Source organism: Triturus cristatus, chromosome 8 (genome assembly GCF_964204655.1).
Source record: "Triturus cristatus chromosome 8, aTriCri1.1, whole genome shotgun sequence".
NCBI classification, from domain to species: domain Eukaryota; kingdom Metazoa; phylum Chordata; class Amphibia; order Caudata; family Salamandridae; genus Triturus; species Triturus cristatus.
In genome coordinates, this window is record NC_140591.1 from 47,216,111 (window position 1) to 47,230,731 (window position 14,621).

Genomic DNA, 14,621 nt, shown 5'->3' on the forward strand with positions numbered 1-14,621 from the left:
GGCATCAAAAGGATCAATGACACTAGCCTTCGCCAGCACGTCGGAAAAGGGCATCAAACTTATCAGTCTATTATTGTAAAATCAAACTCACACTAACTCAATTGCTCCATATTTGGAACATTCCAGAACCTACCGAAGAGCAAAATATGTAAGACACTAGGCCAGGCACTACGCCCTACGCACTGCTCTTGAGAGCTCATCGGTTGTCAATAATATTTTGTATACTCTGCACATTCTCCAATACTGTTTTTCTAGCCGCCATGATCAATAGAGAGTTTATCATCATTCGATGTATTATGTTAACCTTTTTGACCTGCCAACCAGTTATAAACCTCTGAAATGATAAAGATTTGTAAAGCCATTGTACATTCTTCTATAAGGTGCCCTTGTAGAATGTCGCTGCTGTGAAGGGATTGGGTGCAGGCAGATAGCTTAGTGGTACTCCAGCTGTGCTGAGACACAGGTTCTAGAGATGTGGTCTTGGTACTTCTGAAGTGATTGGGTTTACAGCAGTGCCTACTTTGTAAAATAATGAGTGCCCGTGCCCAAATCGCTGCTCAGAATCCCACAGCTGGCGTTATTAAATGTCAGCACGACCAGTACCAAGGCTGTGTAGTCCTGAATCCACCTCGAGTCTCTTTAATCTACTGCCAGGCATCCTTGACCCTTTTTATCTCACTCTTGCAAGTTCATGCTTTCTCCCTTGGTGAGGGCTTTGCCATATTTCTCTTCTTCCTTCTTACACATCTGTGTTTTTTTTACTCTCTCTTTTGCTCTCGAGAAATGTCTGATGTGAAAAAATAAGTGCCGCTGGCCCCCACCGGCTCAAATTAAACACTGGGAGAAAGCATCATGGTACTCTGTTTAGCTTGGAGTTATTCCAATGTTTTCAACATATTTTTTTTAGAACTAATTAATCACATCTTTTATATCTTTGTTTAAGATTTTGTTAGAATTATAAGACTCCACTTTAAATAAATGAAAGCGCTTTGTATCCATGGAAGTGCTATTTCATTCCACGGTCAGGAATAAAACTGAGTAACCCTCAGTAAAAAGCAGTAAGGAGTCAAACCCAATTTAGAATACAGTGTATTCAAAGATACAGTGTGTACACAGTCTGAAATGTAACAGTTTTACGTCTTCCCTTCTCTCACAGCCATGCTTGAAGTGAAGCTTTTTCATCCTGTTTATGGAGAAGGAATAGAAGGCGGCGACAGTGACAGCCCAGGTAAATGACCGGTGCCCCCGCATTGTTACATGTCTGGGTCTGGGCAATGATTGTCCACATTCCTGGTATGTCACCAGTGGGATATTATGTTCATGGACCACAGTGAGATTCTTTAACAAATTTGCTCAGTAAATGAGTCAAACCTAATTTGTAATACAGTAAACACATTGTTACTGTCTGACTAATCCTTTTGACCTGTTCCAGGATTTCTTCCTCTCGCTGAGACGGAGGCGAAATTGTTGAGCACTTTTGATGGAGACGGAAGAGGAGAGCGATGCACTGGTATCAGTGCAGGTAAATTGCATAGCTCACATTTTTCCACATTTGTGGCTGAGCAGTTAGGTGTCCTCTTCCATTACTGATGCTTCAGAGTTCTTTAATTGGGCAGAGACTTACCCCTTTTTAGGTCTCGCTAGCGTAGGCTGCGCACATGCGCACTCTCGCTGGCGAGATTTAACGTTTTGGGGATTTTTCTGTAAAGGGCTTTAAGCCCCGCCCCTCTTTCCCATTGGCTGGCATCACCGTTTATGCTAAACGGCGGCCAGCCATTGGGAAAGAGCTGTTGGTGACGTTTTCGCTCTGCTTTTTCTGCCGTCCCACTTGGACGGCCTCGCCTGCTTTCCTTCTGAAGTAAAAGGTTTCTTATCTTTATGGGGCCAAACACATGGCCCCATAAAGATCAGAAGGAAAGCAGGCCGTCCAAGTGAGATGGCAGAAAAAGCGAAAAGACGTCGTCCACCGCGGCTGCCTGGCAAGAGCTTACTGACTTGTTTACTTTACTCGAAAAGGGCAGCTTCTCTTCGCAGAACGCAGCATGGCAACAGAAACCTCAAGGCACAGTGCGTGGTGTTTATACAAAGCAACCCATAGCGGCTTTTACTGTCTAAGCTAGATGAAAAAGTACGCACAGCTGCAGTCCATTTTCTAAGAGAACCAGCGAGCATTCGTGGTACATAGTAAAGGGCAGAAAAAAACAAGCCAAGCATGTGGCGCAATGGTCAGAGCTGCTGACCTTGCAGTTGGGGAACCAGGTTCGAATCTCAGCATCGCTCTTAACATGCTGTGATTTTGGGCAAACCGTTTAATCTCCGTGTGCGTACCAAAAATAAACGTGTCCTTCTGTAACGTAACTGGTGCTCATCTAAAGCGCTCCAATACCTCCGGAACGAGTTCGCGCCATATTAAATTAAAGAGCAAACAAAAAAAAATGCTGCAATTAGTCCTGGCGGGTACATGGCGGGCGCTTACTCGTGGCAATGCACATGATTGTGCACAATGTTTTGCAACCACACCTACTGCCAAAAAGCATGGCATGGATTCACACTGTGAAGGCAGGGGGTAACTGTGGAGGTCGCTCTCTCTCTGCCTGTACCGACTTGGAAGGAGCTGACAGCAGTCCTACCCACTGATTTATGTTGCCTCCCACCTCCCATTCATGTGTAATTCTTTGTTGAGGCTGCTTACTATAAGGGGCATTATCTGCTCTGTTTCTTTAAGGGACAGGGATCTCAGTGCCGACACACTGCAAATTCAGATGCTGAGAGGAACATCTGCTGTCACAGGCAGGTCACTGTCCCGTCATTGACTTTAGTGCGCCATTACTGCCCCATTCAAAGCATGGGGGGTACATCACTGCTCACAGCCCCACTCCGCTGTGAAGGATTAGTGAATCTGTTGCTACAGAAATGCAGCTCGCAGCAGAACGGAAAATTCTGCACAGCAAGCTCCCATGATCCCTCCTGCTGACATCACTCATCTGAACAATGCATGTGTTTAAATCTTTATTTATATTCTTCAGATATTTGAATATATCTATCAAGGGGTGTTCCGGAAGTTCTCCCCAAGTGAAAACAAGCATTAAAAATGCAATAGGTCTCGCCTTTCATTAAGTTAAAGCCATTTGCTTTGCTATACAATACCTTTAGCAAAGCAAATGGCTTTAACTTAATCAAAGGCGAGACCTATTGCATTTTCAATGCTTGTTAGTTATCTCTGCACTCCTCTAGAGCTATGCTGTGCTCACAGGTTACAGTGAGATTCTTTGGCAAACCTGTGCAAGTTGTTCATGTCTTCCTTCTGTTACTGTTATTCTTCCTCTGTTTTACTGTAACTAGTGTTTGTCACATTCTTGCAGGATTCGAAAAGGAGCTGGGAGCTTGTTCCATGGATCAACGGTGCTCTGAGATGAAAGGAAGCGCCAGCAACTTTAAAGGTGAGGAAGTAGCTTTCGCCAGAAAAAGAGATGTTAGTGACCTCCTCTAACGCAGTATTAGAATAATAATTCTTATATTTCTATTAGTTATGGCAGAATGCTCTTTATTTTACATAATTTTAGTGTATATTTTGTAATGTGCAAGAATGCCAAAATCCAATTTTCAGGGCACAGCAAGCAAAACAGAATAAAAACAGAAACAGAATGAATGAATCACCAGTAGGACAATAAACTACATGGCTGTTAAACTAAGTAATGAGAACTACATTATAAGAGTATAGAGAGACAACCTTCTTGAAGCAGCAGGAAGAAAGCTGAGAACCTGCACGTGCTGAAGGAGAATCATTCCACAGTTAAACACTTGCAGTCTACAAGGATCTGCCTCCGGTGCATTCTGGGATGGGACCATAAGTACATACATTACAGTACATTTAGTGGGCACATGATTGTTCGTCTTTAAGTCATCTGTAGTTTGCAGAGCTGTGTTTTGCATTTCTATATTTCCTCCTTTGTGAGACCTGTACATGTTGGCAGACATTGGTGTAATCTGGATAACACCACTGCTTGGACCTAGAGTTCACAGCAGCAGTTGTCAGCACTGGGCAGATATTTCTCAAAGCATCAAGAGGTACGTCTTCACATTTAACGTCTTCCTATATTGTGAGATTGTGGGCTGAAATGAAAAAAGAAGTCTGAATTGCGAGCAGTCATGACAAGGGCACGTTAAGAGAACCAGGCCAGGTGTCCAGCTCAACAAAAGAGAGGTGGTCCGTTTTCTGTTAATCAGCTGACTCTTAATTTTTCCACTGTTCAAATATAATCCACTTAGCTTCATCCATCTTTTAGTAGCCGTACGGATAATCCGATAATCTGGAGTTATTGTTGGTATTAATGCTGAGCTCAGCCAGAAGTTTGAAGTCGTCAATGTATATTTCATAGCACGGGCCCCTATTTGTAATCGGATGCGCTACGCTACACTACAAACCTGAGACTTCAGTTTGACAAATGTATCTGCCTGCTTTGTACATGCCCAATTCCGCTCTCTTTCGTGTTCCAGTACCTGCTGCTATATTTAATTTAGTACAAAGTCCATATATATAGACCAGTGTTACAGCGCTGCTTCAAAAGCAATGCTATATTTCTCTTGTTTATGTCTAACTTTGTTTGTAACATAGTTTTTAAAGTGTCATTTGGTCGTTCCGGGATGTATGTGAGATGGTTACGGAGTATAGACTTCATGTAGGGATTACTGTTGTAGTGCTGGGATAGCTTTTGTGCCTCCTCCCTCTCCCTGTGACTATGAAATCAATGGATGTAAAGAGGCAAATGGGAAAGTGACAGAGGTGCAGGGTCCTAACCCAGTGACTGGCTGTGAAATCAGTGTCTGTAATGAAGCGAGCGGGCAGGTGACAGTGGTCGAGGGCGAGAGGTTCAATGGTCGAGGGCGAGAGGTTCAGCTCCGATTATTGCAAAAATGAGTGGCTGTAATGAAGCGAGCGGGCAGGTGACAGAGGTCTAGATCCAGGCCTTAAGGTCTAGTGCCTGGTGGTGAAATTAATCATTAATGTTTCCTTTATTACAGAAAAAGACTTCACAATAGAGATTATATCAGATGGCATTAAAGAAGAGGAAGAGGTCTATACTGTGGCTGATCAGGACTCTGGAGAAGTTACAAACACTCAAAGCCCTGCAGGTATGTCATCTTTTCCTACCTGGAATTTAAAAAACATTGAATCGATCAGAAGAATCAAAAGGATCAATCACACTAGGCCTTCGGCTGCTTGTTGGAATAAGCGAACCCATCGATCAATTAATCAATCAATGGTTTGTTAAGCGCAACTACTTACCCGGATGGGTCTCAAGGCGCTGGGGGGAGCGCGCAGCTCCTGGGCACTCACGGAGAATCTTCAAAGGCCAAGAGGGTCAGAGGTCTTCCCTGGCCTTTCAGGGTACATGCGGAGCCAGACACTCATGGTGATTCGTCAAAGAGCCAGGTCTTGAGATCCTTCAAGAACTTGGAGAGAGTTGGTGCATGGCGGAGGTGAAGAAGGAGGGTGTTCCATGCTTTTGCCGCAAGGAAAGAGAAGGAACGACCTCCTGTTCTGGTCTTCTTGATGCGTGGTACCGTGGCGAGGGAAAGCTGGGCTGATCGGAGGGATCTTTGGGGTGCGTGGAACGAGAGGCAGTGTTTCATGTAGGCGGGGCCAGTGTTGTGGAGGGCTTTGTGGGCGTGGGTGAAAAGCTTGAAGGTGATTCCCTTCTCGACGGGGAGCCAGTGTAGTGCCCGTAGGTGTTGGGCAATGGCGTGGTAGGTTGAGGACTAGTCTGGTGACAGCCTTCTAGGTAACCTGGAGTTTGCGGGTGAGTTTCTTGTTGATCCCGCCGTAGAGTGTGTTGCTGTAGCCCACTATGCTGCTGATGAGGGTGTGGGTGACCGTTTTCCTGTGTTCGAGGGGGATCGAGTTGAAAGTTTTACATAGAAGACAGAGGGTGTAAAACAGGAAGAGGTGACTGCATTGATCTGGGGGTCCATTTTGAGATGGGGTCCAGGATGATTCTGAGGTTGCGTGCGTGGTCCGTGGGTGGGGTTGGGTTCCTTAGGGCTGGGTGCCACCAGATTTCATTCCAGGCATCGGGATTTGGGCCTATGATGAGTACTTTGGTTTTGTCTGTGTTCAGTTGTAGGCAGCTGTTCTTAATCCACCTGGTGACTGCTTCCATTCCTTCTTGAAAGGTGTATTTCGAGATGGTAGGTTCGTTGGATAGTGAGAGGATGAATTGCGTGTCGTCTGCGTACGATTCGCTGCTGAGTCCGTGTTATCTGCTGATGGAAGCGTGAGGAGCCATGTAGGCGTTGAACAGAGTAGGGCTAATGGAGGATCCTTGGGGACTCCGCAGGTGGCTGGCGTGGGCTCCCAGATGAAGGGAGGAAGTCTGACCCAGTGGGTTCTGCCGGAGAGAAATGAGCGAATCCAGTTGAGGGCTTTGTTTCGGTTTTCTGCACTGTGGAGTCTGCGGGCTAGGATGTGGTGTGAGACTGTGTCGAAGGCCGCGGAGAGGTCCAGGAGGATGAGTGCCACAGTCTCTCCTCTGTCGAGGTGGGAGCAGATGTCGTCTGTCGTGGCGATGAGGGCGGTCTCTGTGCTGTAGTTTTTCCTGAAGCCTGATTGGGAGGAGTCGAGGATGTTGTTCTCGTCGATGAAGGAGGCAAGTTGGCTGTTGACAGATTTTTCAATGACTTTCGCCGGATAGGGAAGTAGGGAGATCGGTCTGTAGTTCTTGAGGTCGTTGGGATCTGCCGATGGTTTCTTTAGGAGAGGGTTGATCTCTGTGTGTTTCCATTCATCAGAGAAGGCGGCGGTCTCGAAGGATTGGTTGATGATTCTTTGTAGCTCGGGGCGATGATGTCTGCGGCTCTGTGGTATATGTGGTGGGGGGCAGGGGTCCGTGGGGGCCCCGGAGTGGGTGGTCCTCATGGTCTTTAGGGTGTCTTCGATGCTGAGGGCGGTCCACCTGTCCAGCGTCGGCTGTGTGGTGCAGGAACCGGTGGGTGTGGGTTCCTTGTGGAGGTAGTTGTTGTCGAAGTTGTCATAGATGGTCTCGATTTTGTGATGGAAGAAGGCGCTGAAGTTTGTCGCAGAGGTCATTGGAGAGTGGGATATCGGTGGACTCGCTGTTGGGTTGGGCAAACTCTTTGATGATGCCGAAGAGTTCTTTGCTGTTGTGTGCGTGGGTGGAGATTCTGTCCTGGAGTTCTTTCTTCCTTGAGTGTCTGATTGTGGTGGGCAGTGGTGGCTATTTTGTAGTTGTTGAGGTTTGCTGGGGTTTTGTAGTCCCCCATAGTTTTTCAAGACGACTGCAGGTTCGTCTGGCTTCCCGGAGTTCAGTGGAGAACCAGCTGGCCTTCTTGGCATGAGGGTTGGAGGATTTCTTGAGGGGGGGGACGGTGTTGTCGCAGTCTGTGATCCATTTGGGTAAGGTGTGGGCGGCAGTGGTGAGGTCATTGTCTGAGGCGGTGGGCGCGAAGCTGCTCATCGGAGATCTTGTTCCAATTCCCACATTGGAGCTGGTTGGGCATCTGCAGGGGATGTTTGCTTTGTAGGTGAAGTGGACGCAGTGGTGGTCCGTCCATGGGAGTTTGGAGGTGTGGCTGAAGGAGATGGAGTTTCCTGCTCTGAAGATAGGGTCAAGGGTGTGTCCTGCTGAGTGCGTTGGTTCTGGTAGATCTGATTTGAGTCCAATGACATTTATCCTGGAGGGAGATGGAGTTGGGGTCTTGGTGGCTGTCGAGGTGGAAGTTGAAGTCTCCCAGCAGAATGTAGTCGGTGGAAGTGATGGCATGCGGGGTGATTATGTCGGAGAAGGGTGCGCGGGGTCCGGGAGGTCGGTAGATGAGGGTGCCTCGTAGGGTGGTGGTGACGTGTATCTTGAAGTTGAGGTGTTCCAAAAGGTCCGTAGGCCCGTCCGTGTGGGTGTTCAGGCTAGGTTGGCCTTGTGGGCGATAGCGATGCAACCTCTGGGGCTGTTTGGGCGGTCCTTCCGGGTGATTTTCTATCCTTCTGGGATGGCAATCGCAATGTCAGGGCCCGAAGTGGAGCTTGTCCATGTTTCGGTGAGAAAAGCGACGTTGGGAGAGCTACTTTCGAGGAAGTCCGCGGCGTGTCTGTGGAGGTAGTGGACGTTGAGGAGGATACATTGCAGGCTTTGGGCTGCGGTGTGGATGTTGCTGGTTGGCGGAGGTGGGTCCTGGGTTTTGGCGATGTTGAAGGAGTGGTGGCAGTTTCGGCAGGTGAAAGGGCCTTGGGTGTCGAGAGGAGAGGAGAGTTATCCTTGCTGCCGTTGAGTGCGTGGAGATCCGCTGAACTATAGCGTTGGTAGGTCAAAGGACTGTTACTGGCACTGGGCACGGCCTCCATTAAGTAGAGGGCAAAGGAGGGCGGGACAACTGGGAGGCGGCAGCGTGAAAAAACACAGGAGCGCGAGGGGCCGCGGGGGCAGCAGAGGTGGGAACCGGCAGAAGGGGCAGGACGCGGGGGAGAGAGAAGAATGGGAGATAAGGGGTATATAAGAAATGAGGGGATAAAAGAAATTAAACCAATAGTAAAAACAATGAGAATTAAGTCACCAGAAGAGAAATAGACCCAATAGACAAACAAACGAGAATTATGCCACCAGGAAGTCAAGAGCAGTCCAGGGTGAGGCACGGGGCCTCGAACGGCGGTCTGAGCAGGTTTTAGGCAGAGGACTGCCTGGGTGAGCTATGGAGCTGTGCGCTGGGAGAGCAGGAACCCAAGGGGCTCCTTCTCTCTGATACCCATTGTTAGATATGGGGGTCTCTAGTTGGCATAGGTAGGTACCTGTGACAAATAGGAACCCTTGCGTCTACTCAGGGTAAGGGGCTACACTCCTAAAATAACCCCTGCTCACCCCCTTGGTAGCTTGGCACGAGCAGGCAGGCTTATCTCAGAGGCAGTGTGTAAAGCATTTGTGAACACATACAGTAATACAGTGACAACACTACAAATGGACACCACACAGGTTGTATTATAAAAATAGGTATTTTTATATAGACTTGACACAAGACCAAACGACAAAAATCCACAATACTGTACTCAAAAATAGTCTCTTAAATGTTATAATATAGCTTAGTTCTCTCAAGTTGTAAATGCAACACTTTACTCTCAATGTACCTTAGAAAACAAAAGGGTCGCAGGGAAGGTGATGCGTCGGTTCCTTACATGCAGGGGAGTGGATGCGTTGGTTCCTTACTGCTGCGCAGGGGAGTTGATGCTCGCTTCCTTACTGTGTGGGGAGTTGATGCGTCGGTTTCTTACTGCTCTCCGGTGCGATGCAATGACAGCGGCTGCGGCGGCGACACGCTTCTCGTTGTTGCATCGCACTCCCAGCGACACGGAGTCTCACAGAAGGGCCAACACAACAGCAGGCACTTCAATTCCCAGCAAGGGAATTCAGGGGGGGAGCTTGTTGGTGAAGTCTTGAATCCCTGAAACTTCAGGCAGGAGGCAAGCTCTAGTTCAAGCCCTTGGTGATTCTTCTTCAAGTTGATAGAAAGCACACTCAGTCCTTTCCTCCTGTCTTTGGTAATGAAGCATCCACTGCAGGCCAACCCCCAAACACACAGCACAGGGGTAGTCTCCTCCTTCAGCTTTCTGGTTCTTCTCCTCAGGAAAGGTTCGTCTTGATTCCCAGAAGTGATCTCAAATTCTTGGGTCTGGGTCCCAATATTTATACTACTTTTCTCTTTGCTCTCTGAAGGCAGAGAGGCTTTTGCCTAGTCCAAACCAGTTCTGGCCAGTCCTGAAGCACTTTGTTGACATGTCCCCTACTTTCTTTTCACAGTGCAGGGCAGGGACATCAGACACACCACAGGAGGTGGAGCCAGCATTGTGGAGGGAAGGCCCCGCCCTATTCAGGTCCCAGGTGCAACCCCTCCCACCCATCTAGATGCAGATCTCTCTATTCAGCCTTGTGCTGACTCACCCTTACTCCTGGAATCCCCCAGCCCCTGTCACTCAAACTCCAGACAAGGAATACACAGCCTAGCAGAGGCAGGTTTGGATGGTTAGACAAGAAAATACCTACTTTCTAAAAGTGGTATTTTCAAACACAGAATGTTAAAACCAACTTCACTAAAAGATGTGTTTTATCATTCTGAGTCCAGGCACACTAAACTCGAATTTCTACCATGTTCCCTGAGTCAGTTAGGATTATAAAATGTAATAATCAAACTGCCCATTCTGGCCTATGGGGAACAGATAGCCTTGCAATAGTGAAAAACGAAAATGGCTGCAATTCACTATTAGGACATGCCACACACATCAGGGCATGTCCTACCTTTTACCTACAATGCACCCTGCCCTTGGGCCTACCACAGGTGTGACTAATATGTATAAAAGGGAAGGTTTAGGGACTGGCAAGTGGGTGCACTTGCCCATTCAGCATGGCAGTACCAGACTGCACACAGGCTCTGCAATGGCAGACCTGAGACACATTTTACAAGCTGCTCCAGTAGGTGGCACAATCAGTGCTGCAAGCCCACCAACAGCATTGGTTACAAGCCCTGGGCACACGCAGTGCACTGTACTAGGGTCTGACAAGTAAACCAATCAAGCCAATCATGGAGTCACTAATCCATACATCAATTTACCATAGGGAGCACTTGCACTGTGGCACTGAACAGCAGTGGCACAGTGCCCAAAGCATCCATAACCAGCAAAAACACATGAGGCAACAGCAAAGAAATGGAAGGGAGACCCACGCCAATGGTGCCAGGTCTAACACCCATGGTTTCAGGAGAAAAGTTATGGTAGTTTCTCAGCACCTCCTTATCTGTGGAACAAACATTTCTGTACTGTACATTGAAGTTTCTACCTAATGTACAATTATTCTCAGGCCACATGCTTATATTTCCTGCGGCAGAGGAGCCATCCTCTTAGTAGCAGACCTCCAGGCAGTGGGTTATTTGACAACCCATCTTTCAGAGCTGGCTCTAAAGCCTACAGTGCCTTATTTTTCCCACCACGTTTAATGAGCTGTGGTGCATGAAAATGAATAAATTGAACATATATGGCATCCCTTCACTGAATATGTGAGCAGCCCTGTGCCTGGACAAGTGTGTGTATATATATATATATCTATTACCTACTGGCGGTCGCCAGTAGGTAGTTATAGTTAGGACCACGTTTCCATAGGAAATCTGCAACATTCTATTTTGAATAACTTTGACGCCGGTTGACGAATCCTCGCGAATTTTTCAAAATAGGTGGGGCGCTACGCTCCACTCCTACCCTGAAAGTCTCGGGGGGATTCGTCAAGCGGGGGCTGAGATAAAAGGGGGGTCCCAAAACGCGTTTTTCCCATGCATTTTTCCATAGGACCTTTAGACAGGGCTACAGCCCGAACGGCTGAACAGAATTACTTGAAATTTGGCAGAGAGGTAGTCCTCAGGTCAAGGAAGTGCCTTTTGTAGGTTTGGTGTAAATCTGTTCAGTAGATTCTGAGAAAATAGCCTTTAAATCAATATATATATCTGAGCCAGCTTACGGTGCGCTTACGGTACGCTTACCGTACGCGTACGGTGGCGTGCGCGAGCGCGATTCTGATTGGCTCTTAGATCTTAGTAAACATTCGAATCGGCCGAAACCAGGAAGCGGCGGCCGCCATTTTCTCTCTCGCACTGAGAGTGATGATGAAAATACAAAGCACAAAAACATGTAAAGGGGCTGTTTAGACAGCTCCCACACACATAGCCATGTTGAGGGAGTCCCCAAAGATCCCCCAAGGCCAAAAACGGATTTTTTTTTTTTCGCTAATTTCGCCGATTACGCTTACCGTACGCGTACGGTAAAAAATGATATAAAAAACAAAATTCTCCACACTCTCCTCACCCCGTGTGCAATTGGTTGGCCGAAGGCCACCAATTGTGCATGGCTTATAACAGATGAGATAAACTATAATATTTAAAAAAAAAAAAAATTATCCACACTCTGTCCACCCCGTGTGCAAATGGTGCCCGAAGGGCACCATTTGTGCATGGCTTATAAAAATTACGAAAAATTAAAATATTACCTTTCAAAACGAAGTGCATCATATGTCCTCCATGTGCGCACGGTGCGCGAAGCGCATCGTGCGTACATGGCCCATCTAGCGTAACATGGGCACGCGGTGCGCGTAGCGCACCGCGTGCCCACCGTGCATGCACGGCACTAACTGCGTAAAGTGGGCGCGCGGTGCGCGAAGCGCACCGCGTGCTTACTGTGCGCGCACGGTGCGCGAAGCGCACCGTGCGCGCACGGAACGAACTGCGTTAAGTGGGCGCGCACGCCACGAATGGCGTAAAGTAACTTAGCATTTAAAAAACCGTACAAATTCACTGAAAAAACCATAGGTTTCACACACGTTATAGTTAGGAATTAGCATTTAAAAAACCTTGCAAATTCACTGAAAAAACCATAGGTTTCACACATGTTATAGTTAGTTATAGTTAGGACCACGTTTCCATAGGAAATCTGCAACATTCTATTTTGAATAACTTTGGCGCCGGTCGACGAATCCTCGCGAATTTTTCAAAATAGGTGGGGCGCTACGCTCCGCTCCTACCCTGAAAGTCTCGGGGGGATTCGTCAAGCGGGGGCTGGGATAAAAGGGGGGTCCCAAAACGCGTTTTTCCCATGCATTTTTCCATAGGACCTTTAGACAGGGCTACAGCCCGAACGGCTGAACAGAATTACTTGAAATTTGGCAGAGAGGTAGTCCTCAGGTCAAGGAATTGCCTTTTGTAGGTTTGGTGTAAATCTGTTCAGTAGATTCTGAGAAAATAGCCTTTAAATCAATATATATATCTGAGCCAGCTTACGGTGCGCTTACGGTACGCTTACCGTACGTGTACGGTGGCGTGCGCGAGCGCGATTCTGATTGGCTCTTAGATCTTAGTAAACATTCGAATCGGCCGAAACCAGGAAGCGGCGGCCGCCATTTTCTCTCTCGCACTGAGAGTGATGATGAAAATACAAAGCACAAAAACATGTAAAGGGGCTGTTTAGACAGCTCCCACACACATAGCCATGTTGAGGGAGTCCCCAAAGATCCCCCAAGGCCAAAAACGGATTTTTTTTTTTCCGCTAATTTCGCCGATTACGCGTACGGTAAAAAATGATGTAAAAAACTAAATTCTCCACACTCTCCTCACCCCGTGTGCAATTGGTTGGCCGAAGGCCACCAATTGTGCATGGCTTATAACAGATGAGATAAACTATAATATTTAAAAAAAAAAAAAAAATTATCCACACTCTGTCCACCCCGTGTGCAAATGGTGCCCGAAGGGCACCATTTGTGCATGGCTTATAAAAATTACGAAAAATTAAAATATTACCTTTCAAAACGAAGTGCATCATATGTCCTCCATGTGCGCACGGTGCGCGAAGCGCATCGTGCGTACATGGCCCATCTAGCGTAACGTGGGCACGCGGTGCGCGTAGCGCACCGCGTGCCCACCGTGCGTGCACGGCACTAACTGCGTAAAGTGGGCGCGCGGTGCACGAAGCGCACCGCGTGCTTACTGTGCGCGCACGGTGCGCGAAGCGCACCGTGCGCGCACGGAACGAACTGCGTTAAGTGGGCGCGCACGCCACGAATGGCGTAAAGTAACTTAGCATTTAAAAAACCGTACAAATTCACTGAAAAAACCATAGGTTTCACACACGTTATAGTTAGGAATTAGCATTTAAAAAACCTTGCAAATTCACTGAAAAAACCATAGGTTTCACACATGTTATAGTTAGCGGAAATTTTACTGATAAAAAACCAATGAAATTCCCCCGTTATAGTTAGTGCAGGCAACTATAACTCACGCGACCGCAATCTTCTGCTGATGACATATGTGTCTTTATGAAAAAAAAATATTTGTAATATATGTATAGCTAAAAATGTATGGAAGAAGACATGGGCAAATAAGTGTCTAAATACAGTATTAGCATCAGCAGAGGATTGCGGTCGCGTGAGTTATAGTTGCCTGCACTAACTATAACGGGGGAATTTCATTGGTTTTTTATCAGTAAAATTTCCGCTAACTATAACATGTGTGAAACCTATGGTTTTTTCAGTGAATTTGCAAGGTTTTTTAAATGCTAATTCCTAACTATAACGTGTGTGAAACCTATGGTTTTTTCAGTGAATATATATATATATATCTCTATCTCTATATCTCAGATGCGGTCAACAGATACGCAAGTCCCTGATTTAGCTATGTGAGACCATTCATGGCCATTGTGGAAGAGTGAAGTGTGTGGTTGACCTCTGGCGATAACTGTGCTATCCTATTTCATCTTCTCTTTGTGTAATTCTGATCACTAGTAGGCAAGTTGGATGGCAGATATATTATGTAATATATCATACCCATAAAGAGGTCGATACCATGTTGTGTACAAAATTAGTTAATAAAGTAATTAAAAAAAATGTTTAGTGGCACTGAAATGTCCCCACACACTAGATGGGTTTCATCATTCGTACCCTTGTTGAAACTTATTACCACTTGTTTCAAGGCACATACTTTGTTTTGCATGCTACAGACGTTTGTCTGGTAAGAACATTTAAAAGGGCAGTTAATGAGGCAAAGACAATCTTTCTGATGGGTAGTCTATTTCTATCTCACGGGATCTCCAT

General features: G+C 46.9%; 1 protein-coding gene across 4 annotated transcripts in view; it reads left to right on the forward strand.

Annotated features, from left to right (window-relative positions):
* LOC146799989 (uncharacterized) overlaps positions 1-14,621 on the forward strand; it is a 59,588-nt gene that overhangs the window by 36,750 nt on the left and 8,217 nt on the right. For all 4 annotated transcript variants that reach the window (XM_085620917.1, XM_085620918.1, XM_085620919.1 and 1 more), the window contains 4 exons: positions 1,157-1,228; positions 1,433-1,522; positions 3,363-3,440; positions 5,023-5,133. In XM_085620917.1, the coding sequence (XP_085477043.1) occupies positions 1,157-1,228; positions 1,433-1,522; positions 3,363-3,440; positions 5,023-5,133 (351 nt within the window). The remainder of the gene's footprint in view (positions 1-1,156; positions 1,229-1,432; positions 1,523-3,362; positions 3,441-5,022; positions 5,134-14,621) is intronic.